This window comes from Lynx canadensis, chromosome E3 (assembly GCF_007474595.2).
Source record: "Lynx canadensis isolate LIC74 chromosome E3, mLynCan4.pri.v2, whole genome shotgun sequence".
Taxonomy (NCBI): domain Eukaryota; kingdom Metazoa; phylum Chordata; class Mammalia; order Carnivora; family Felidae; genus Lynx; species Lynx canadensis.
The window spans coordinates 15,596,609-15,619,464 of NC_044318.1; the positions used below are offsets into that span (position 1 = coordinate 15,596,609).

The following is a 22,856-nucleotide window of genomic DNA, read 5'->3' on the forward strand; positions in this document are numbered from 1 at the left end:
ATAACAAGTACTTTAAAGTTAAATGTGGAACTCTCCATTCTTGTCCTACTCTAAACCTGTCTCCCAGATAAAACCACTGTTAACAATTTGGTGTGTGTCTTTTTAGTGTTTTTCTTTTGTACATGTGAACATTTATGTATATTTATTGTGTTTTTTATAAATATGGGCACACACTCTGCATCCTGAGTCCTGCCTTTCTTTTAGCATTGAGGATAGCTTTCCACATCAGCACACGTAGATCTATTCTGAGCATTTGTATTTGTGGGGTTTTTTAATGTTAATTTTTGAGAGAGAGAGTACAAGCAGATGTGGGGCAGAGAGAAAAGAGAACAAAAGATCTGAAGAGGGCTCTGCACTTACAGCAGTGAGCCTGATGTGGGCCTCGAACTCATGAACCCATGAGGTCATGACCTGACCCAAAGTCAGATGCTCAACCCATTGAGTCACCCAGGTGCCCGCTGAGCATTTGTATTTGAAGGAAAACACACTGTTCATGTAGTTGGAAGGTACGAATTTGGCCAATTTCACATTCAAGATATTCCCAACCCAAAGTGAGCCCTGAAGTGGCAGGACCTGAGGAAAACCTGAGGAGTGGGTATTGATTTGTATTTTGTCAGCCAGCCCAACAATTAGTGACTTAGGGGCCAGCCTTTTTCCTTCTGCTTTTTTGTGACTGTTGCCTTCCCCAGATTGTTAGTCAGCTTTACAGCTTTCTTGACTTCCTCTTCCTCCTTTCCAGAGGGGGGTGTCTCCTGGTGCAGCTGTTCAGGGCAGGGGTTGGGGGGGGGGTGATTTCCTCTCTTTGTGTGCGTCATTAGCCATCACTCTGGCTTTCCTCTGGGGACAGCCGCCCAACCAGGTGAGCCAGTGTCATTTAAAGCAGCGCTTCCATTCTCAGGCAGAGGGTGATTGTGGTTTCTGGGTGACTCCAGGGTCCGCTTCTGGGTGAAGTCTGGGGTGACCTGGGTGGCCCAGGTGAAGAGGGATGGCGTCTGGCACAGAGACAGTGGCAGACAACTTGGTGCATGTCCCATTTTCTTTGTAAAGGGTATGCTGCCTAGAACTCGTATTCAAGACAATTCTTTTTCTAATACTTGGTAATTTTCTAGGCTAACTCTTAGGCAGTCTAATAGCATAAAGGTTAAGCAGGCATGCTCTACAATTAGATCAATTCATTCACTGATATTCACTCACTAGTGTTTATTGAGTACCTGCTATGGGGCAGGCAGGCGTTGGTCTAGATGCTGGGAGTACTGCAGGGAATAAGACCAAGTCCCTGCCCTCATGGAACTGGCATTCTTGCCATAGACTATACAGATAAACATAAATACATAATATAATGTCAAGAAGTGTGTCAGCTAGCTATTGTCACAATAATGCTGCTTAACAAACCACCCCAAAACTCAGTGGCTCACAACATACATTTATTTCCTACTCACATGCCAGCAGACCAGCCAGATTTCAGCTGTTCCAAATTGTGTTTGGCTGCACTTGGCTCTAGGCTGTTGGGTTCTATGTAGTTTTGTCCAGGTTCTGTCATTCTTCTGAGATCAGCAGCTGCCAAGGCCATGTTCTTTTTACATCAGAGATCAAAAGCTCTCAAAGGGGTGAGGAAAAACACACACAAGTCTTAAGGCCTAGTCTGGGACCATGCCACTTCCCCACTCATTCCAGTAGCCTAAGCAAGTCACATGGCCAAGGCCAACATCAATGAAGCTGAGAAGAGAGGCATTCTCTCACTTAGTTTCCATCAGGCCAGCATCCACAATGACTCCCCTGTGATCCCCACCTCCTGGTATTCTCATTTCTGAAGCATCCCTTCCCACAACTATACCAGGGTTGATATGTGTAACCAATAGAATATGGCAGAAAGAATGGCATGCCACTTCCAAGATTAGGTTATAAATGACATTGCAGCCTTGGTGTGTGTCTCTCTCTCTCTCTCTCTCTCTCTGTCTTGGATCATTCACTCTGGGAGAAGCCAGCTGCCATGTCACAAGCAGCTCTACAGAGACACCCACATACAAGAACTGAGACCTCCACCCAGTAGCTACATGAGTGAACCATCTTAGAAGCAGCTCCTCCAGCCCCACCAAACCTTCAGGTGACTACAGGCCCAGCTAACATCCTAGTTGTAACCTTGTGAGAGACCTTGAGCCAGAACCACCCAGCTGAGCCTCACCTGGATTCCTGAACCTCAGAAGCTGTGTGAGATAAGTGTTCATTGCCATTGTGAGCTGCCAAATTTTGGGAGGTCACTTACTATGCAGCAGGGGAAACGAACACAATAACGCAGGCCGCTGTAGAGAAACCAAACTGTAGGAGGTTAGAAGTAGAAGCAGGAAAACTATTGTAATATCCACATCCCTGCTACTCAAATTGGGGTCTGAGGACCAGTGGGGTCATCGTCACGTGACAAATCGTTGGCAGTGCAGAATCTAGGCCCCACCCCATACCTCTAGAATCAGAATCTGTATCTTAACAGGATTCCAAGGTGAGTCTTTGCATACAAAAGTTTGAGAGGAAGAGCTGTAGGGGACAGCCTGAGTAGTTGGAGTACCATGATGTGGGTTTGAATCCTGGCTCATCAACCCTGTGACCTTTAATAAGGTCACATTTTCCCAAGCCTCAGTTTTCTTTCCTGTAAAATGGGGATAATAGTGCTGCCTTCACAGAGTTATATGTGAGGGTATAAATGAAATGGTGTATGTTAAGTGCTTAGCATAGTGCCTAACACATGGTTAGGGTTTCCTGTTAGTTCCTTATTGACTTGATCTCATCAATGCATTTTCTTCCCTAATATTCCCGATCATTTCCTGATAGTTTGCCTTAATGTTTTTTCCAGTTTATTTATTTATTTTTGAGAGAGAGACTGAGAGCACAAGCAAGGGAGGGGCAGAGAGAGAGAGAGAAACACACAGAAGTTTCCAGGCTCCACGCCATCAGTACAGAGCCCGATGCAGGGCTTGAACCCACGAACCATGAGATCATGACCTGAGCTGAAGTCAGATGCTTAACTGACTGAGCCACCCAGGTGTCCCAACCTTAATTTTTTTTTTAATTCCCTGTCAAAGAAAATCCTGTTTTGCAAAATGTCCTTGAGCTTGTCAGAAAGACCTCTGTCTGTGCCCAGCATGGTTCCAGTGATATCCCAGAATGAAGGCACCTGATTTCCACAGTCATTTCCCAGGCCCAGTTCTCAGGGCAATTTTCAGGGCCACCAGGCAGGCCAAAATAGGCCACAGCACTATTAATAGTGAGTTTAGCCTGCTTGGGGCCTAGCTTCCCAGGCCAGTCTCTCCCCCTTCCCCCTGCCTCGTCCTGTGGTTGTTTAAATATACTCTGCGTTATTTCTGCAAGTGGATTTTCCTTAATATGCTCAGAAAATGCTATGCCATGCTATGTCTGTGGCCAGACAGTCTGCAACTCCCGCCCCCCTTTTTATTTGCTGAGTCGCAACGCATCCCAAATACACGGTGAAAACTGATAAGCCAAATTCTGGGGGTGTTGTGATGAATAAATGACGGAACTATGTATTGGTGGGACTGGATTCATAATCTGCAGGGCCTAGTGTAAAATAAAAACACAGGGCCCTTGGTTCAAAGTTTTAAGAATTTCTAGATGGTGACAACAAGGGTGTGAAAACAATGTAAGGCCCTTCTAAGCACAGGGCCTGTGTGACTGTACAGGGTGCCCGTGAAGCCAGCCCTATGTATTAGTTGCATCTGATGCACCCAATACTCTGCCTGGTGGTAGTACTGGCCAAAATTACAACTTTTCCAGAGTGTTTCTCTTTAAAGGGCTAATCAATTTCCCTTCAAGGCAAAGTATGTGGGTAAATTGTACAGCTGTAACATAAGCCCTCCTGCTGCTCAATCTTAGTGACTTAAGCCACAGCAATTGATTCTTGTTCACAGTCCTCTGGGTTAACTGGGTAGTTCTTCTGCTGATTTCTCCTCTACTCACTCACATGGCTGCATTCGGTTGGTGCATTTAATGGTGAATGCTGCATTCAGGACCTTCAACTGTGTGTGGGATGTCCCTACATGGCTCCCCACTGGGGCTCTGAGTCTGGCGCTCCAACCTCATCTGTACCACTTTCAGCATGCACCCTTTGGCCATGATGGACCTCTCCAGCAGCTCTGTGGTATTCTTGGCCTAGATGACCTCCTGGGCTGGGCTGGAAGTTCCAAGGTGGCCCCAGGCACATGTCTGGGGCTCTTCAGTTCTCTTCCACATGGCCTGTCATCCTCCAGTGGGCCAGACCAGTTTCCTTACATTATGGAAAAAACATTCTAGAAATGGAAGCTTCAAGCCTTCTTGAGGCCCAGACTCTGAAACTTGCACGGCAGCTCTTCAGTTACCTTCTATTGGTCAAAGCAAGTCATGAGGCTCACCTAGATTCGAAAGAGCGGGGATAGGGGCACCTGGGCGGCTCAGTCGGTTGAGCATCCGACTTCGGCTCAGGTCATGATCTCACAGTTCATGGGTTCAAGCCCTGCATCAGGCTCTGTGCTGACAGCTCAGAGCCTGGAGCCTGCTTCAGATTCTTTGTCTCCTTCTCGCTCTCTGCCCCTCCCCCACTCTTTCTCTGTCTCTCAAAAATAAATAAATGTTAAAAAAAATTTTTTAAAAAAAAGAAAGAGGGGGGCTAGACTCCCCTGCTTAATGAGAAGAGTGGTACAGTTTTCCAAGGGGCAGGGATCCAGGGAGCTGGGATTCACTAGGGGAACAATGCAACAGTTCTCATACAGTAGTCTACATCAGAATGATCTGGAAAGCCTCCTAAACACACAGATTGCTGGGCCTCAACTCCAGAGTATCAGAGTCAGTAGGAGAGCACTTACATTTCAAACTAGCTCTCAAGAGATGTTGAAGCTGCTAGTTTAAGGACCCCACTTTGAGAGCCACTGGTGGAGGGGTGAAGTGTCTACAATTTTGAGCAGTGGCTCTCAACCTTGACTGCACATTAGAAACATCTGGGCAGCCATAACTATATAAATGTCAGTTACGGGTATCAATGGTAAGAAGAAGATCAAAGCATTGTGCAATAATATGGTCTTTGACATCATTCACTTGGCTGTAATTCATAAATCATTGGAAAGTTCATCGAATCCCTTAAATACTTTTGCAACTTAATAATTCCCTGATTATTTGGGTAAACAAGTACCAAGGAAAGTTGGATGAACTTTATCTCAACTGTCATCCCCGAGCTGTCGGGGGAAATTCTGCTTTTTCCAAGTATATACTGCAATATGATATTATTGTTCAAGGAACTTTAGTATAAAAAATAGGTGTGGCTTCCTAGGAGAAGGCCTTTCTAGAATTGCACTGAAAAGACTACCCCACAAAAAAGCAGTTGCTGTTCATGAGTCATACAGATCCTGTCTCCTGACCACACACTAATAGCCTGAGAAGTCCTTCTTGACTCTGATTTTAAGAATTTGGATAATCAACGTGGCATTGTGTAAGAACTGAGATAAAAATCTGCGGGTGTTAAAGCAGATGTCAGTCTCAACATTAAGTTCATTCTTCACATATTCCTTGGTTAGAGCAGTTTCAAACTCTTCAGATCATTAGAATCACCTGGGGTTCTTGCTAAACATACATGTTGGTTCCACCTCACATGCAATGAATCAGAGCCTACAAGGCAAGATCCTGAGATTCTATTTTTTTCATGTTTATTTATTGGGGGGGGGAGGTGTGCAGAGAGAGAGGGAGAGAGAGAATCCCAAGCCTCTGACAGAGGGCTCAAACTCATGAACTGTGAGATCATGACCTGAGCCGAAATCAAGAGTCAGATGCTTAACCGACTGAGCCACCCAGGAGCCCCCGTGAGATTCCACTTTTAACAAGTGCCCTAAGTGATCTCAATATCATCAGGTAAATTTAGAGAATTGTCTTAAAGGAATAATGTGTGTGCAATACATACAGAAAAATGGAAGGGGCACCAAGGGAAGCTTGGGGCTACAATTCTTTTTTTTTTTTTTATGTTTATTTTTGAGAGACAGAGAGGTGGAGTACAAGCAGGGGAGGGGCAGAGAGAGGGAGACACAGAATCCAAAGCAGGCTCCAGACTGCTGTGAGATCATGACCTAAGCCAAAGATGATTGGATGTTCAACCAACTGAGCCACCCAGGCGCCCCTGGGGGCTACAATTCTAATGCCCACTTAAGGATAAGAGCAGGGGCTGACAAACTATAGCCTGTGGACCAACTCTGGCCCACTGTTTAACACACTTTTTTTTTTTTTTTTTTTTTTTTATTTATTTTTGGGACAGAGAGAGACAGAGCATGAACGGGGGAGGGGCAGAGAGAGAGGGAGACACAGCATCGGAAACAGGCTCCAGGCTCCGAGCCATCAGCCCAGAGCCCGACGCGGGGCTCGAACTCACGGAGCGCGAGATCGTGACCTGGCTGAAGTCGGACGCTTAACCAACTGCGCCACCCAGGCGCCCCTCTGGCCCACTGTTTAAATAAAGTTTACTAGAATGCAGCCATGCCCATTTTTAAAAATACATATTGGGTATGATTGTTTTTGTGCTATAATGACAGAGTCATTGGGACAGACACTATATGGCCCATAAAACCAAAAGTATTGGGGCACCTGAGTGGCTCAGTGGTTAAGTGTCTGACTTCAGCTCAAGTCATGATCTCACGGTTTGTGAGCCCTGTGTTGGGCCCTGTGCTGACAGCTCAGAGCCGGGAGCCTGATTCAGATTCTGTGTCTCCCTCTCTCTTCCTTCCCCACTGGCTCTCTCTCTCTCTCTCTCTCTCTCTCTTAAAAATGAATAAACATTAAAAAATTAAAAAATAATATTTACTATCTGATGTTTAAAAAAAAACTGTATTGACTCCTGCATAAAAAACATGACCTCAGACCTGGAAATGGAACTAGGGCCCTCAGTGACTATGAGCTTATAATAAAAAATAAACCAACAAGGAATGGAGGCAGGGGAAGGGGCGGGGGGGGGACAGCCAGTAAGTACAACCAACTGGAGAATCCAAGGCCTCAAGGGTGGCAATTTGAGACTGTGAAATAAGTACGTTTAAGATGATTATAGAAATATACTAAAAAGTTTTTTTAAAGAATATAAGCCTTGCTAAATAGGGGAGTAAGAAAAAAAAAGGATCAGATTTGAAAAAGAACTAAGTGCAACCTCTAGAAATGAAAACAATTTAGGGACACCTAGGTGGCTCAGTTGGTGAGCATCCAACTTTGGCTCAGGTCATGATTTCACGTTTCATGGGATCGAGCTCCACATTGGGCTCTGTGCTGACAGCGTGGAGCCTGCTTCAGATCCTCTGTCCCCACCTCTGTCTGCCCCTTCCCCACTCACACACACTCTCTGTCTCTCATAAATAAATAAACATTTAAAAAAGTTAAAAAAAAAAAAAAAAGAAAAGAAAACAATTTAGCAAACAGGCTAAAGCCATGCTTCTCAAACTCCAGTAAGCTTCACAATCACCTGGAGAGTTTGTTAAACATAGATTCCTGGCCCCTCTCTATTCATTTCTGACTTCATAGGTCTTAGGTGGAACCCATGAATTTGCATGTCTTAATGAGCTCAAGTAATGCCAATGGTGCTGATCCATGGACCATATTTTGGGTGTGCATTAAATAGTAGACAGACACAGCTGGAGGAGTAATTACTATTCAGAGAGAGATCTGGGAGAAAGAAGGCAGCAGGGAGCTAGAGTGGGAAATTGGGGAAAGCAGTTGAGACAAGGAGAAGGTCAAACACAAGTCTAATAGAAATTGCAGAGGGTGACAACAGAACGAGTGGGTGAGAAGCAGTGTTGATAGAGATCTTTGGGTGAGAATATCCCAAAGTTGAAGAAACATGAATCCCAAACTAGATACATGAGGACAGAATCACAGCAAAATGCTACCTGGTGAAACTGGAATGCCACAAGCAAGGAGGAAGTCTTAAAACTGTTTTGAAAGAAGGATTGTCTACGAAGGAAGAACAATGAGACTGATCAAGATTACTGATCAGGGGCGCCTGGGTGGCTCAGTCAGTTAAGCGTCCAACTTCAGTCAGGTCGTGATCTCGTGGTTCATGAGTTCAAGCCCTGTGCTGACAGCTCGGAGCCTGGAGCCTGCTTTGGATTCTGTGTCTCCCTCTCTCTCTCTGCCCCACTCCCACTTATGCTCTCTCTTTCTCTCAAAAAACGAATAAACATTAAAAAAATTTAAAAGAAAAGATTACGGATCAGCAGGAGTGCCTGGGTGGCTCAGTTGGGTAAGCATTCGACTATTGGTTTCAGTTCAGGTGTGGATCTCATGATTTTGTGAGTCTGAGCCCTGCATTGGCTCTGTGCTAACAGCATGAAGTCTGCTTGGGATTCTCTTTCTCTCCTTCTTTCTCTGCCCCTCCCCTGCTCACACTATGTCTCTCTCAAAATAAATAAGTAAACTTAAAAAAAAATTACTGAGCAGCAGTAGCACACGCCAGAAAACGGTGAAGTGTGTTCTAACTCTATGGGAAAGTAACATTCAACAGAGAATTATATTAAATTAATTATCTAATAATAGATTTATTATTTATTATTTACTAAATTATCATTTTATTAATCAATTTATTATTAATCAATTTACTAAATTATCATCCATGAGCAATTGCTAAATACATTTTCAAACACATCTCTCACTGGAGGAACTACTAAATGATGTACCTGAGTTAGAAGGAAATTGAATCCACAAGGAAGGAGTGGGAGCAGAATGCAAGAAACAATAGTGAATGAGGAAGCTGCTACATCTAAATAGACATTGACTATTTTATATATACATATATATATATATATACACATACACACACGTACACTTATGTACATATACTGCATGTGCATATATACATATATACACATATGTATACATATATACACACAACACACACATATACACACACCAGTGGGGGAATAAATGAGGGGAAACTAAAATACTGGACAACAATCATGAGAGATGAGAGTGGGACGTTAAAGTCTTCTAAAGTCCCGTAAGTGCTTCAGGGGAGGTTGGACAGACTCATTTTTTACTTTAAGTTATTACATTATAATGACATATTCAAAAAATATATAATATGAACTAACAAATCAGTGGAAAGGGAAAAATGGAATACAAAAATCTAATTGAGGGGTGCCTGGCTGGCTCAGTGGTAGAGTGTGCGGCTCTTGATCTCGGGTTTGTAGGTTCCAGCCCCATGTTGGGTGTAGAGATTACTTAAAAAAATAAAATCTTAAAAAAAAAAGAAAATCCAATGCAATAGAAAGCAGGAAAGGAAAAAAATGTAAAAGCATGATAAATAAAAACATTTGGTGAATTAGATTAATAAAATATTACTGATCACAATAAGTGTAAATAGAATAAACTCTGATTTTTCAGATTGGATTAAAAAGAAATCTGCCTCTATGCTAGAGGTACAGGTAACACAAAATGATCCAGAATAGTTGAAAGTAAAGAGATGAAAAAGATATATGGCACAAATACCAACCAAAAGGAAAGTGATCTTGCATTCTTAACATCAGATAAAATAGACTTTGAAAGAAAAAAACATTTTCAGAGATAAAGTGGGTCCTTAATGATAAAAGAATATCTGGTATTTTCTATTGGATTAGACTTTTTAAGATGTTATTCACAACCCACTAAATTGAATTTACTACTCGCTAAAGTGCTGAACCCACTGTTTAAAAAATATTTTTCTAGGAGCGCCTGGTTGGCTCAGTAGGTTGAGTGTCCAACTCTTGATTTCGGCTCTGGTCATGATCCCAGGGTTGTGGGATTGAGCTCCACATCAGGCTCCACACTTAGTGTGGAACCTGCTTAATATTATCTCTCTCTCTCTCTCTCTCTCTTTCTTCCTCTGCCCCCTCCCCTGCTTGCACGCTCTCTCTCTTAAAAAGTTAAAAAAGTATATATTTCTCTAGAACACATTTCTGCTCCTCCCTGAAAGCCCCCAGCAACTTCTAAGAGGCATACTATCTTAGTACGGATGAATGTCTGGGACACTTCCACAATACCAGGAAATATGTTATATCTACAGGTTTTTATAATTTGTTCCTAAAAACAATATGGAACACTCATAACTACCAGAATGAGAAACCAACTTTTGTTTCATTTTGCCAAAGATCTGAGAAGAAATAAAGAAGAAATGAAGAGGGGCGCCTGGGTGGCGCAGTCAGTTAAGCATCCGACTTCAGCCAGGTCACGATCTCGCGGTCCGGGAGTTCAAGCCCCGCGTCAGGCTCTGGGCCGATGGCTCAGAGCCTGGAGCCTGTTTCCGATTCTGTGTCTCCCTCTCTCTCTGCCCCTCCCCCGTTCATGCTCTGTCTCTCTCTGTCCCAAAAATAAATAAACGTTGAAAAAAAAATTAAAAAAAAAAAAAAGAAGAAATGAAGCTTACTTGCAGAGAGAAAATGGAACATATGAGAGAGTTGGGAACTGTGAATATTTCATTAGGTATTTGCAAGAGAATTTGCAAACATATATTTCCTTCTTGTTGAAATCCACTTTTCCCGGGTATAAAATCCTTCAGTATTATCGTTAGTACATCAAGTCATGGCAAGGATGTGGTAAGGACCTTCTGAGGTGTCTCACACCCAGTTGGAGGCTGACCCTTGCCAACACGACTGAAGTGCTGACCGTTGTGTTGTTTCTCCAGCATCTTTCCAGGAACTGTACTATACTGAAAGTTTCTTCCTCCAAAGCAACTAGAAAAACCCCAAGGAATCCTCCAGAGAAAATAGGCGTTGCTATGTTATTGTCTGTTTTGCCAAGAAGCAAAGAAAACAACTGAGCTAAGAGGAATTCAGAAGTATGAAGGGTAATTTCCAAGTCCCAGCCATAGGGCCCCTCTCCTTCCCTGCCTGCAGTCACCATCCTACGGCCCTGATATCTCTCTACTGGTTGAGTAATGCCTACAGTTATATAATTGTAAGATCATTTATGTATTCAATAAACTGTAAGCCCTTGGGAAGAGACCTCACTTCCAATTTTATGAATCACTGGCTCTTCAGCCAGTTGGCTCCGTGTCCTACCAGCGGTTGTAGGATGCAACCCCAGAGCTGAACTCAGATTATTCTTACTACTTTATTAGTTGGTGTAAGAAATTGCTAAAACAGGGAGGGCTTACTATGGACCAGACAATATCTCATCTTGTTTTCACACCAGTGCAATGAAGGAAATATGTATACTATCTCCATTTTACAGGAGAGGAAATCAAGGCTCAGACAGTTTAAGTAACTTGCTCATAGGTTCCTCAGCTTGTCATTTGCAGAGCTGAGGTTCAACTTCAGTCTTTCCGATAGAGAGTTGGATTTCTTAACCAATATGGTGTCCTGTTTTGGCTTTCATCAGAGTAATAGATAATTAGGAGAATTTGATTGGTTCATGGGCATTTTTTTTTTAAATTCACTTCCACTTAATGGAGTTTTCTTTCTTGGCTTACCCAAAGTCAAGTACACAATAATGTGTGTATTACTCGGTGTGCGTATCTTGGAAGAGCAGATGGACTCCATGTGGTAATTTAAACAAGTAAAAGTAGGAAGCCACTCGTAAAGGAGACTTCTTTTTTTAAAAGCAATGAAACTGTTGATGTGTTAAACATTACACTGCACTCTACGGTATTTGCTGATTGGCACAGCCACTGCCATTTAAATTGATTCCGTAATCATGACTATAATGACCGGGATTAGCCCTGTTCAATGGGTGCCTGCTTTCCCCAGGGCTCACAAAAGCCTTCTCTGGGGATCCAGGCTTTCCTGGTAATGAGAAGTTAACTAACAAGGCTGCCATGCTCCACTTTAGTAAATAGCAGTCCTTGCTTTCCAAATGAAGGAAATCAAGAAAAACATGAAGGGTCTCTGGCCAGACAGAGGAAGATCACCCTAAACTGGTCAGCAGAATCCTGAGAACATCTGTAGCCTTCTGGAATGATGAAGGAAATGGTGTTTCTGTTTGTTAAATATTAAGGTAATTGAGAGTTCAGGGGATTGTCGGGGAAATTCATCAGTTATTCTTAAGTTAAAGAACTCTTGTTTGCCTCTCAGCAGCCTGTTAATTTAAAATTTAAACACTTGTATTCCTAAAACAATATATGCTCTTTGTAAAGGTCCCAAACAATCCAATCCAGAAAAATATGGAGTAAAAAGCTAAAGCTCCCTCCCCCATTTTACTTCCTTCCTAGAGGAACCCACACTCTGTGTCTTCTTCCAAACTATACGAATACATCAGTTATACAGAAAGAATTTGACTACAATAAAATCTAGTCTACTTGCTGATTATAATTAGTGTTAACCTTTGTTTAGTGGTTCAGAAGATCTTTCATCTTTATTAGCATTATGAGTATTAGTTGTCATGGCGCAGAAATGTGGGGGTTTCTGCGTGCTTGGATCCAGATGAACAGAAGTTCCTGAAAAAGATGTGGATAACCTCCTTTTTAGCTGCCCATGAGGGTTTGAGTTTGCTTAGCCTCAGAACAGAGATGTTGAAGGTACCTAATCTTTTGAACATAAGACTTTAGGAAACACTAAAAACATTTGTTTGTAATTTAAAAGATTTGGGGAATTACTTTATGTTCTATGACATTAATAAAGGGCCATTTTACTCTCTGAAATTTGCATAACTTTATGCTGGTATATGTGTATACATTATATACAAAGTACTATACATACATGTGTACACAAGATACACATATAAAGTATTTGCATACATAGTACTTTGTATATATAATTTTAAAAATATACATTTATAGATAATTTGTATATTTTCTTTTTCTTTAAACAAGAGTAGCTGCCATTTAGAAGTTCAGAAGAAAACAGTCTTTTTTATCTTGGGAAAAAAAATCACTTGAGTAGTTTTCTTAAGATAACTAAGGCACCCCATGCTCTGAGAAATGAAGTAATAGGAAGGACTTTATTTTTCTTGAGTTTGTTAAGGCCATTTCTCCAAATGCCTCTTGGTGAGTAGTGCTCTGATGTGCATGGGATCAGTCTGCATAAAGAACCAAGGATCTTTCTGGAAGGGAAGGGACTGAGATCATCCTGACCCCAACATTGCTCCCTAAGGTTCCTAGTTATAAAAAGCCATGTGAGGCTTCTAGAGGACAACAGGACCCTTTGGAAACTCATCCAGGAAGCCTATATCCCAATGACCAGAGCAGGAAGTTTCAAGATCCAGTGTTTGTTTGAAAAAGCAGGAGGGTGGGCCCTGGCTTTGTGACATGATCACAGTAAGGCAGAACTGGACCACCATGACACTCTACCCACTCTCTCTCCATGACTAACTCTAGTTTATGCTTCAAAACTCACTCCAGGAGTCATCTCCTCCATGACGTGTTTCCTGACTGCTCCAGGCTGAGCTCAGTTCCCCTTCTGTATTCCCTTGTACTCACTGATATCCTTATTCTTACCACACCTTGGTGATCTTATTCCTGTACTCTATGTCTCCTACTAGATTCTCAGCCCCTCAAGAGCAGCTGGAAATCTCAAAACCATTTCCTAGATCTGTGACTCAGCAAGCTGCTTCAGTTGAGTTTCCTCATCCGTAAAATGGGCATAATCATTCTTGCCTCATTGGGTTGTTTTGATGGTTACGTCTTGTAAAAGACTTAAACAATGCCTGGGACCTAAGTGCTCAATAAATATGAGCTACAGAATAATAAAACTAAAACTTAATTAAAATTATCATCAGTAATCTGTTTATTGCCAAGGTATAGCACAAAGCCCAGTCTGCAGTAGACGCTTGGTCAATTGGTATTAAACTAATACATTGACTGTGATTCCTCTAGAACCGATATACTGGCCACCAGTTGTGTGTGATTATTGAGCACTTGGAATGTGTTTAGCCCACACTGGGCTGTGATGTCACTGTAAAATACACACTAGATGTTGAAGACTGTATGGAAAACGGAGAGTAAAATATTTCATAAATAATTTTTGTATTGATTACATGTTGAAATAATATTTTAGATCTTTGAGGTTAAATAAAATATATTCTTTTTTTAAGTTTATTTATTTTGGGAGAGACAGGGAGTGTGAGTCGGGGAGAGGCAGAGAGAGAGGGAGAGAGAATCCCAAGCAGGCTCTGCCACTGTCAGCGCAGAGCCCAACATGGGGCTCGAACCCATGAATGGTGAGATTATGACCTGAGCTGAAATCAAGAGTTGGACACTTAACCTGAGCCACCCAGATGCCCCAAAATAAAATATGTTCTTAAAAATAATCTCACTAACTTATTTTTACTTTTTAAAATGGAACTGCAAGGAAATGTAAAATTTCACATGAGGCTACTTTGTATTTCTGCTGAAGAGCACAGATCTAGAATGTTCTCAACCTACCATTAGTATAGCAAATCTTCACACAACGTCATTTACACTCAAATACTACATAAGCTGTAGGAGTTTAGATAAATCCTTTAAAACACTGATTCACTTAGAACCTAAAGCATATCCAGTTGGTTTGTAAAGGATTTCCCATGCAGAGTTAACAAGCTAATGTATAGAAGTTGTAGGAAAGAAACTAAAGCTTTGTGGGCATTTTCCAGGTTCGGTGTGATCCTGAGATTCAAGAATTGCGTCAGTGGCAGAAGAAACTGCGTGAAGACAACCACATTCACCAGCGAGTCAAGATTTTCTGGGCCAAACAAGAACAGAAAGGTTAGTTGTTTGATTCACAGTCCTTAGTTTATTTAGGAAAAACCTGAGTCTTAGCCCAGACTCAGAAAGAAGCCCTCTGGGTTCTTATGGGGTCCTTGTGTCTGCAGGGAACTCAGTCTGTGTTGGGGGGAAGTGGCTGCATATTAAGATTCTGCTCTAGAATGCCAGAGGTGATGTGATATAATTTATATGGCTATTTGCCTCACTCAGGGACAAATTCAGGGTCATCTTGTGTCTGCATGTCTTTTTTGTTCAAGCTATAAGACATCAAGGATAAGCCCTCATTTTTTAAAAAAATTTTTTTTTCAACGTTTATTTATTTTTGGGACAGAGAGAGACAGAGCATGAACGGGGGAGGGACAGAGAGAGAGGGAGACACAGAATCGGAAACAGGCTCCAGGCTCTGAGCCATCAGCCCAGAGCCCGACGCGGGGCTCGAACTCACAGACCGCGAGATCGTGACCTGGCTGAAGTCGGACGCTTAACCGACTGCGCCACCCAGGCGCCCCATCCCTCATTTTGGAAATACAGTGTCCATCAGTGTGATGGGTGGCTTTTTTTTTTTTAAGTTGTTGATTGTGTGTCTGAACTGAAATGATGCTTTATGCTTGTTCTCTCCCCTTTTGTGAGAAATTACACACACACATTTGTGCGCGTGCGTGCACACACACACATACACACAAAGAACAAAGAATAGCAGCACCATTTCATCCTATTTACTTTCCACATTTTTTGTTATAAAACTTTAATTTACTATTTATTTACAATAGGAAAATTAGAAAAACAACAACCAAGGGGCACCTGGCTGGCCCAGTCAGTAAAGTCTGCGACTTTTAATCTCGGTTGAGGTTGAGTGCAAGCCCCATGTGGGTCTAGAATTGACTTAATGTATTTTTATCAAAATATTTTTTTATTTTTTATTATTTTTATTATACATTATATATATATTTTTTATTTTAAAGAAAGTAAAAAAAACAACAGCCAAAACAGGGAAAAAAACAGAAATCCCACCACTGTTAATATTTTGGTGTATATCCTGCTATACTTTTTCTGGTACAAACAGGTACAAATGAGTGTCTATAGATATTTTGTTAAAAATAGGATTTTACATCGTTACAATCTGTCACTGAACATATTCAGAACATCATTCTGGTCAACAACTAAAGAGCAGCATCATGAAGTTTAACAGGTGCATGGTATGGATTTACTATCATTTATTCAACCAACAACATGGAAGGAGATTTGTGATATATAATCAAGTGGAAAAAATAGCAGAACTGTAAGTTTTCATCCGTATATTAAAAATATATACATGGAAACACAGAGACGTCTAAACAGCCTGGAAGAATACATTAATGATACATGGTACCTTTAGAATTTGTACGAGGTAGGGAGAGGTGCACTGTTGGAATCTTTAAAAAAAATTTTTTTTTTATTTTAGAGAGAGAGAGAGAGAGAGCATGAGCTAGGGAGAGAGGCAGAGGGAGGGATAGTGAGAGAGAAAGAATCCCAAGCAGGCTCCATGCTCACCGTGGAGCTGAATGTGGGGCTCAATCCCATGACCCTGTGATCATGATCTGAGCCAAAATCAAGAGTCAGATGCTCAATTGACTGAGCCATCTAGACACCCCTGGAACCTTTTAAATAAATACATAATACTTTACCATTTATGAAAAAATAACCCTACTCACCTCAGCAGGCTACAGGCCATCCATGTTTTGAGTCCTCTCAACTCAACTCCCCATCCAGCCTGTCCCCTGTCACTAGGCTATAGTCCCTCCAGACTTTTCCGTCCTTTCCATATGCCAATACCTCCCTCACCCAGAGGACACTGTACTTTCTTTCTTTTTTTTTTCTGCCAGATAACCCATCCTCAGCTACTTCTCATCTTCCAGGCCTCCTTGAAATAGTATTTATTGAACACTCTCAACATGGTGGGGTCTAAACAAAAGCTTTCTCTTCTCCCCAGAAACTGTCTTCAATCCTGCCTTCTTGAATCTGTCTTTCCAGTCCCTTCATGGCATATTGGGTGGATTCCATGTCTTTTCTGTATGCTCTAATTTCAGAAAGCCCAGTCTAGTTTAAATTTCAATCTCATATCCCATTGAAATCTTACCCAACCCCCTCCGCCCTTCATCAGTGGGGGTGGGAGTGGGGGAAAGAACTATTAGATCTTTCACACTTCCACACTTTTCTTGTCAGAATCCCTTTCTCCTCTAGTGGGACGGGTGGGAAGGAGGGAGATACAGATCACTGTCTGTTGTGATCCTCTTTTGGCTGCCACTGCTTCTCTGGCTAAGGCTACCATTTGTGTCCTTTGGGCAGGCATCTCCATGCTGACTCTCTGACTCCTGTATTTCATATGCGTTCTCCCTGGGGGGAAACAACAGGTGGCAGAACACCCCTGTGGGGATCTGGATCCGTCTCTGCCTCTTCCACCACCACCCCAGATCTCACCTCTGCCAGTCCATTCCCAGCCTTTTGCTATTGGGGATCTCCTTACCTAGTGGCCAGCCCTCTTGGTTGAGGCATCAGGAAGATAGTTCAAGTTGCCTCCCAGTGTCCACCTGACTCACTCTCATGGGTGGACATGCAGACCTCTCCATGGTTCTCCTTCTCTCTGCCCCAGTGTGTCTACCCAGGTCACACTGAACCTTCTCAGACAGGCAAGGGGGATGATCTGTGTGTCAGTCTGCCCTTAAAGCAAATGTTCAACTAAATACTGAGATATCCTCAATTAAAAAAAAAAATAATAATGTTTTATTTATTTTTGAGAGAGTGAGAGAGAGACAGAGTGTGAGCAGGAGAGGGGAAGAGAGAGGGAGTCACAGAATCCAAAGCAGGCTCCAGGCTCTGAGCTGTCAGCACAGAGTCTGATGCAGAGCTCAAACTCATGAACCACAAGATCCTGACCTGAGCTGAAGTGAGATGCTTAACCGACTGAGCCACCCAGGCACCCCACCCTCAACCTTTTTGAGGTGTTCTCTTGGCTCTTCCCTTCCCTGGATTAGGGTTTGGCTTGGGGGAAGCACCCACTCTTATCTAGCAGAGGAGAAAAAAAAGCCCAGCACTTTTTAGACCAGCAATTCTCAATCTTTTTGGACTGTGACTCAGTAAGAAATAGCTTTATTTTATAATCTAGTACACGCCCTCCTGTTCTATTGAGGTTTTGTTTTTTATTTTTATTTTTTTAATGCTAGACATGACCAAGTAAATGAATTATATGGCCCACTAATGTGTCTTTACCCATGCTTTGAGATATACTGCGTTGGTCCACTACTCCACAGCTCCTAAATATCTTCTCTCCCTTCCCTTCCTAGAGCCATCTACTTAGGTGGTGGTTGGGCGCCTTCTTCATAGACAATGGTTCTCAATACTGGCTGCACATTTGAATCACCTTGGGAGCTTTCTAAAAATACCAGTGCCATTGACAGAAAATCCTAGAAGTAATGAGCATTCTTAGTGTCCAGATATTGGTTTCTAAGTACACTTTACTCTAAACAGAATTAAGTTTCTTGGAGAAGTGGGGATGCCTGGGTGGCTTGGTCGATTAAGTGTCAGACTCTTGGTTTCGGCTCAGGTCACAATCTCACAGTTTGTGAGTTTGAGCCCCGAGACTGACAGTGGAGAGCCTGCTTGGGATTCTCTCTCTCTCCGTCTCTCTCTGCCCCTCCCCTGCTGGTGCTTTCTCTGTCTCTCAAAATAAATAAACTTAAAAAAAAAAGTTTCTTGGAAAAATGGCTGATCACAAGCCTGGGACAAGGAAAGTAGATCAGCCTAGAACATCTTATGCCAGAAAATAAAGATGGGGACATGGGAAAAGAATATAGGCTATAGCTTGATGGGAGTCTCACTGAGCAAATCTGGGACAGTTAAGTGTCAAAATTAATAGGACAGTAATGAATTATAACTCCTTGACAAATGAGGGAGATGAGGAAGCTTTTCCTTACATTAGAATACCAACTAATACACAGAGAAAGTATAATGAAATTAGGGGCGCGTGGGTGGCTCAGTTGGTTAAGCATCCCACTTCAGTGCAGGTCATGATCTCACAATTGGTGAGTTCAAGCTCCACATCAGGCTCTGTGCTGACATCACAGAGCCTGCTTGGGATTCTCTCTCTCCCTTTCTCTGTACCCCCCCCCCAAAATAAATAAATAAACTTAAAAACAAGAAAGTCTAATGAAATTAAAAAGTCACCATCTTGTAACCATATTAGTAAATAATTATCTCAGGCAAAAATCATCAGTACTTGCTAAAACCATTGTGTGAAAGTTTGATGAGGAATATGATATTTAGAATTCCAAAATATCCCTCTGCAAATTAGTCATTAAACAAAGGGGAAAATGCTAACTTGGCATTAGAGAAACCTGGCAGACCCACCTTCACCAAGTGTTGAGAATTAATATCACCAATATTGGGACAAGCTGATATAACATGCCTCCTGGTATGATGTACCAAGGACCCACATCATATATGCTTATGCACTATCCCTGTCAAAATTCATAACTTGAATCTAATCATGGGGAAACATTGGACAAACCTAAAAGGAAGGACACACACCAGAATAACTGATTCAGATTCTTAAAAAATGGCAGTGTCAAGAAAGGCCAAGGAAGGAACAAGGAGGCATGACAGCTAAACACAGCACATGATCTTAGATTGGCTCCTGTATGGGAAAAAATTCTATGAAAGACATTATTGAGACAATTAGCAAACTTTGAATATAGTCTTTATATAAATAAATACATGGCACTATCAAAGTTCCTCATTTTGAACAACGTTCTTGGGCTATATAAGAAGCCTCATCAGGGGCGCCTGGGTGGCGCAGTCGGTTAAGCGTCCGACTTCAGCCAGGTCACGATCTCGCGGTCCGTGAGTTCGAGCCCCGCGTCAGGCTCTGGGCTGATGGCTTGGAGCCTGGAGCCTGTTTCCGATTCTGTGTCTCCCTTCTCTCTGCCCCTCCCCCGTTCATGCTCTGTCTCTCTCTGTCCCAAAAATAAATAAAAAACGTTGAAAAAAAATTAAAAAAAAAAAAAAGAAGCCTCTTCATTCTTAAGATACATGCTGAAGACTTTAACGATCAGTGGATATGGTATGTAGCTTAACCTCAAATGATTCAGAAAAAAAGAATGTGTAACATGCATGTATATGTATGCATACATAGAGAGAAAATGGTAATATAAGTATGGCAAAGTATAAACAACTGGTGAGCCTGGGGCTTCTTTGGATGATGATAGCCACTTTTCTGTAAATTCAAAATTATTTCAAAATTATCAGTTAAAAAAATTCCAGTGCCTCACCTCCACAGGTTCTCATCCGATGGTTTTGGGATGAGCCCCCAAGGCGTGCATGTTAATGCTAAGTTTCCCAGTTCTAATGGTCAGCCAGAGTTGATACTCTAAGGAGGCACTGCATCTGCAGTTGTTTCGTGTTCTCTTTAAAATGGGGAGACCTCGGGGCGCCTGAGTGGCTCAGTTGGTTAAGCAGCCAACGTAGGCTCAGGTCATGATGTCACGGTTCGTGGGTTCAAGACCCACATCGGGCTCTGTGCTGACAGCTCAGAGCCTGCAGCCCACTTCAGATTCTGTGTCTCCCTCTCTCTCTGCTCCTCCCCAACTCCTGCTCTGTGACTCTTTCTCAAAATTAAATAAACGTTAAAAAAATTTTTAATGGGGAGTCCTCAGGGGACCTGGGTGGCTTAGTTGGTTGGGTGTCTGACTCTTGATTTCCACTCAGGTCATGATCCCAGGATTGTGGGATCAAGCCCCACATCGGGCTCAGCACCTACAGTGGAACCTGCTTGAGATTCTCTTTCTCCCTCTCTCTCTCTCTCTCTCTCCCCCTCCCTCTGACCCCTCTCCTCAGCTTGCTCTCTCTCTGTCTCTCTCTAAAGTAATAATTTAAAAATGTGAAGTCCTCTAAGCCTGCATGCCCTGAGCCCTGGGCAAGAGAAGTCCATCTGTTATTTGTTTACTTGGCAGTTACCTGTCTTCCTTGTTAAAGTATAAGCTTCATGAGGACAAAGACCTAACCTAGTACAGCACCTGGCATAAAGTGAGTGCCAAATAAGTATTGGTTGAATGAGTAAGTGAGTGAATAAATGAATGAATGGGTAGAGTCCTGAGGCTTAAATGAGCCAGCATACAGACAGTGCCTGGTGCAGAGTAAGAGCTCATCAAATTGGCGGTTTTAAAGATTTGCTACCATTTAACCCTTGCTAAGAAGCAGCTTGAGCTGTAAACTGGCAGGATCAGCCCAGGCCTCTCTTCTGTGCACAACTGCCGTTTCATTTCACTTCAAAATTGGAAGACAATCAAGGCTGTAATCAGTTTAAAGGTCAGGGAAAGTGCAGCGTGCCTATTTAGTTCTGTTGTTTCTTATTCTTTTGAGTTGATTTGCTGTTGGTTGACAGATTGATTTAGCTTGCTGTGTAGCAGGGAGAGCAGACGGGATTTGATGTGTGTAACCCAGCCAGCAGTGGAGGGGCAGAGTGAAAGCATTACCATCACCACCACCCACCCATCTCAGCCACCTGCTGCTCGTGTCCCTTGTGGCCTTTCCAGGGCTCCAGAAGGAGCAGTCCTTTCCAGGCAAGATGGGGTTCAGTAAATGCTCCAGTGGGAATTCATGGGTAAATTTTCCACTTACAATTAGACTGTGAAATGGCACTTAGGTAAAAAAAAAAAAAGCCAGTTCTAAACGCTGTCTCCAGAACTGTGGTTAGCTAAGAAGGAAGTCAGTACAGTGCAATGGGTAAAGGACTGGCTTTTGGAATTGGCCAGACCTGTTCAGAGAGTCCTTTTACTTTTCTCTGTGTGATCCTGATCTAGTTAACTTCCTTAAGCCTCAGTTTTCCCATGTACAAAATGGGACTAATGACAGTACCTGTCTCATATGGCTGTTAAAAGGTTACAGGACTTGATTTTTAGAATAAGTCCTGGCACATCATTCCCATAAAGGTTGGTTACTGTCACAATTTTAGTATAATTAAAATATCTGTGTGCTTTTAAACAATTCTGTTGGTTTACTCCACTAGACTCTAAGTGCCATAGGGTTCCCTGGAGGGGACTCTTTCTCTTACTCATGGTGCCTCCAGCCTAGCACAGAGCCTGGCATAGAGCATGCAGTCTACACATACAGGGTGGACAGAGCTCTGGGCTTCATTTTACAAATGAATTAGTAGACGCCCAAGAAAGTCGAGACTTGTCCAAGGGCACACTGCCAAAGGAGGCCCTAGGGCCGGGGCCCAAGCATTCCCTTTTTCTGTCCACTTTTCTGACACATATCTGAGGAAAGACACAGAGAGTTAAGACGCTCCCTTGGATTCTACTGTCAGAGCCAAATTCCCTCAGGAATCCTCCTGAACGTGACATCCTGCTTATCTTATTTCTCATGACCTGGACTTTCTGGGCTTTGGGTTCCTGCTGTTTGTGTTGACTGAAGCCTCTAAGTTAGGGCTGAATTGCTAGGAGCAGCACACAGACTGCTCACCAGGGGAACTAGAACTCCTTGTTTCCTCCAGGTGTCCCTGAGTGGGATCGTTTCTTTTTGTTTGTTTTAATTTTTTTTAATGTTTTGGTTTTTTTTTTTTGAGAGAGAGAGAGAGAGAGAGTGCAAGTAGGGAAGGTGCAGAGAGAGAGGGAGATACAGAATCTGAAGCAGGCTCCAGACTCCAAGCTATCAGCACAGAGCCGGATGTGGGACTCGAACCAACGAGCCATGAGATCATGACCCAAGACGAAGTCTGACGCTTAACCGACTGAGCCACCCAGATGCCCCAAGCTGAATCATTTCTTACACTCAGGCACTATAGAGTTACTTCCTGTTTTAAACCTTATGAATTAGGGTAGTGTGGCAGTTTGGATAATAAATCCCCCCAACCAAGGTGACACTATCATTAGACCCCAAAGACCTCTGATGAAGCAATTTATGTTAGATACATGCTAGTTCTCCTTTAGACTTGCAGTAAAGAAAAAAAATGGAATGACTGCAAATAAAAACAGTTCTTCAACTTTATCTAAAAAACCCACAAACTGATCTATGTACAAATCCAATAAACATATGTAATATATTTTTTGAGTGCATGCCATATTATCCATATTATGTTCTGGTATTTATAGTATGAATAAATTTTGCCAAGTTCATTTCTTGGAACAACCTTGATGCAGACAGGAGGTCTGAGGGAGAATAGTGTCCGCTG

General features: G+C 42.4%; 1 protein-coding gene across 4 annotated transcripts in view; it reads left to right on the forward strand.

The window, feature by feature from the left end:
• Nucleotides 1–22,856, forward strand: part of IQCK (IQ motif containing K) — a 129,294-nt gene that overhangs the window by 73,728 nt on the left and 32,710 nt on the right. For all 4 annotated transcript variants that reach the window (XM_030301016.1, XM_030301018.1, XM_030301017.1 and 1 more), the window contains one exon: nucleotides 14,542–14,653. In XM_030301016.1, coding sequence (XP_030156876.1) covers nucleotides 14,542–14,653 — 112 coding nt within the window. The remainder of the gene's footprint in view (nucleotides 1–14,541; nucleotides 14,654–22,856) is intronic.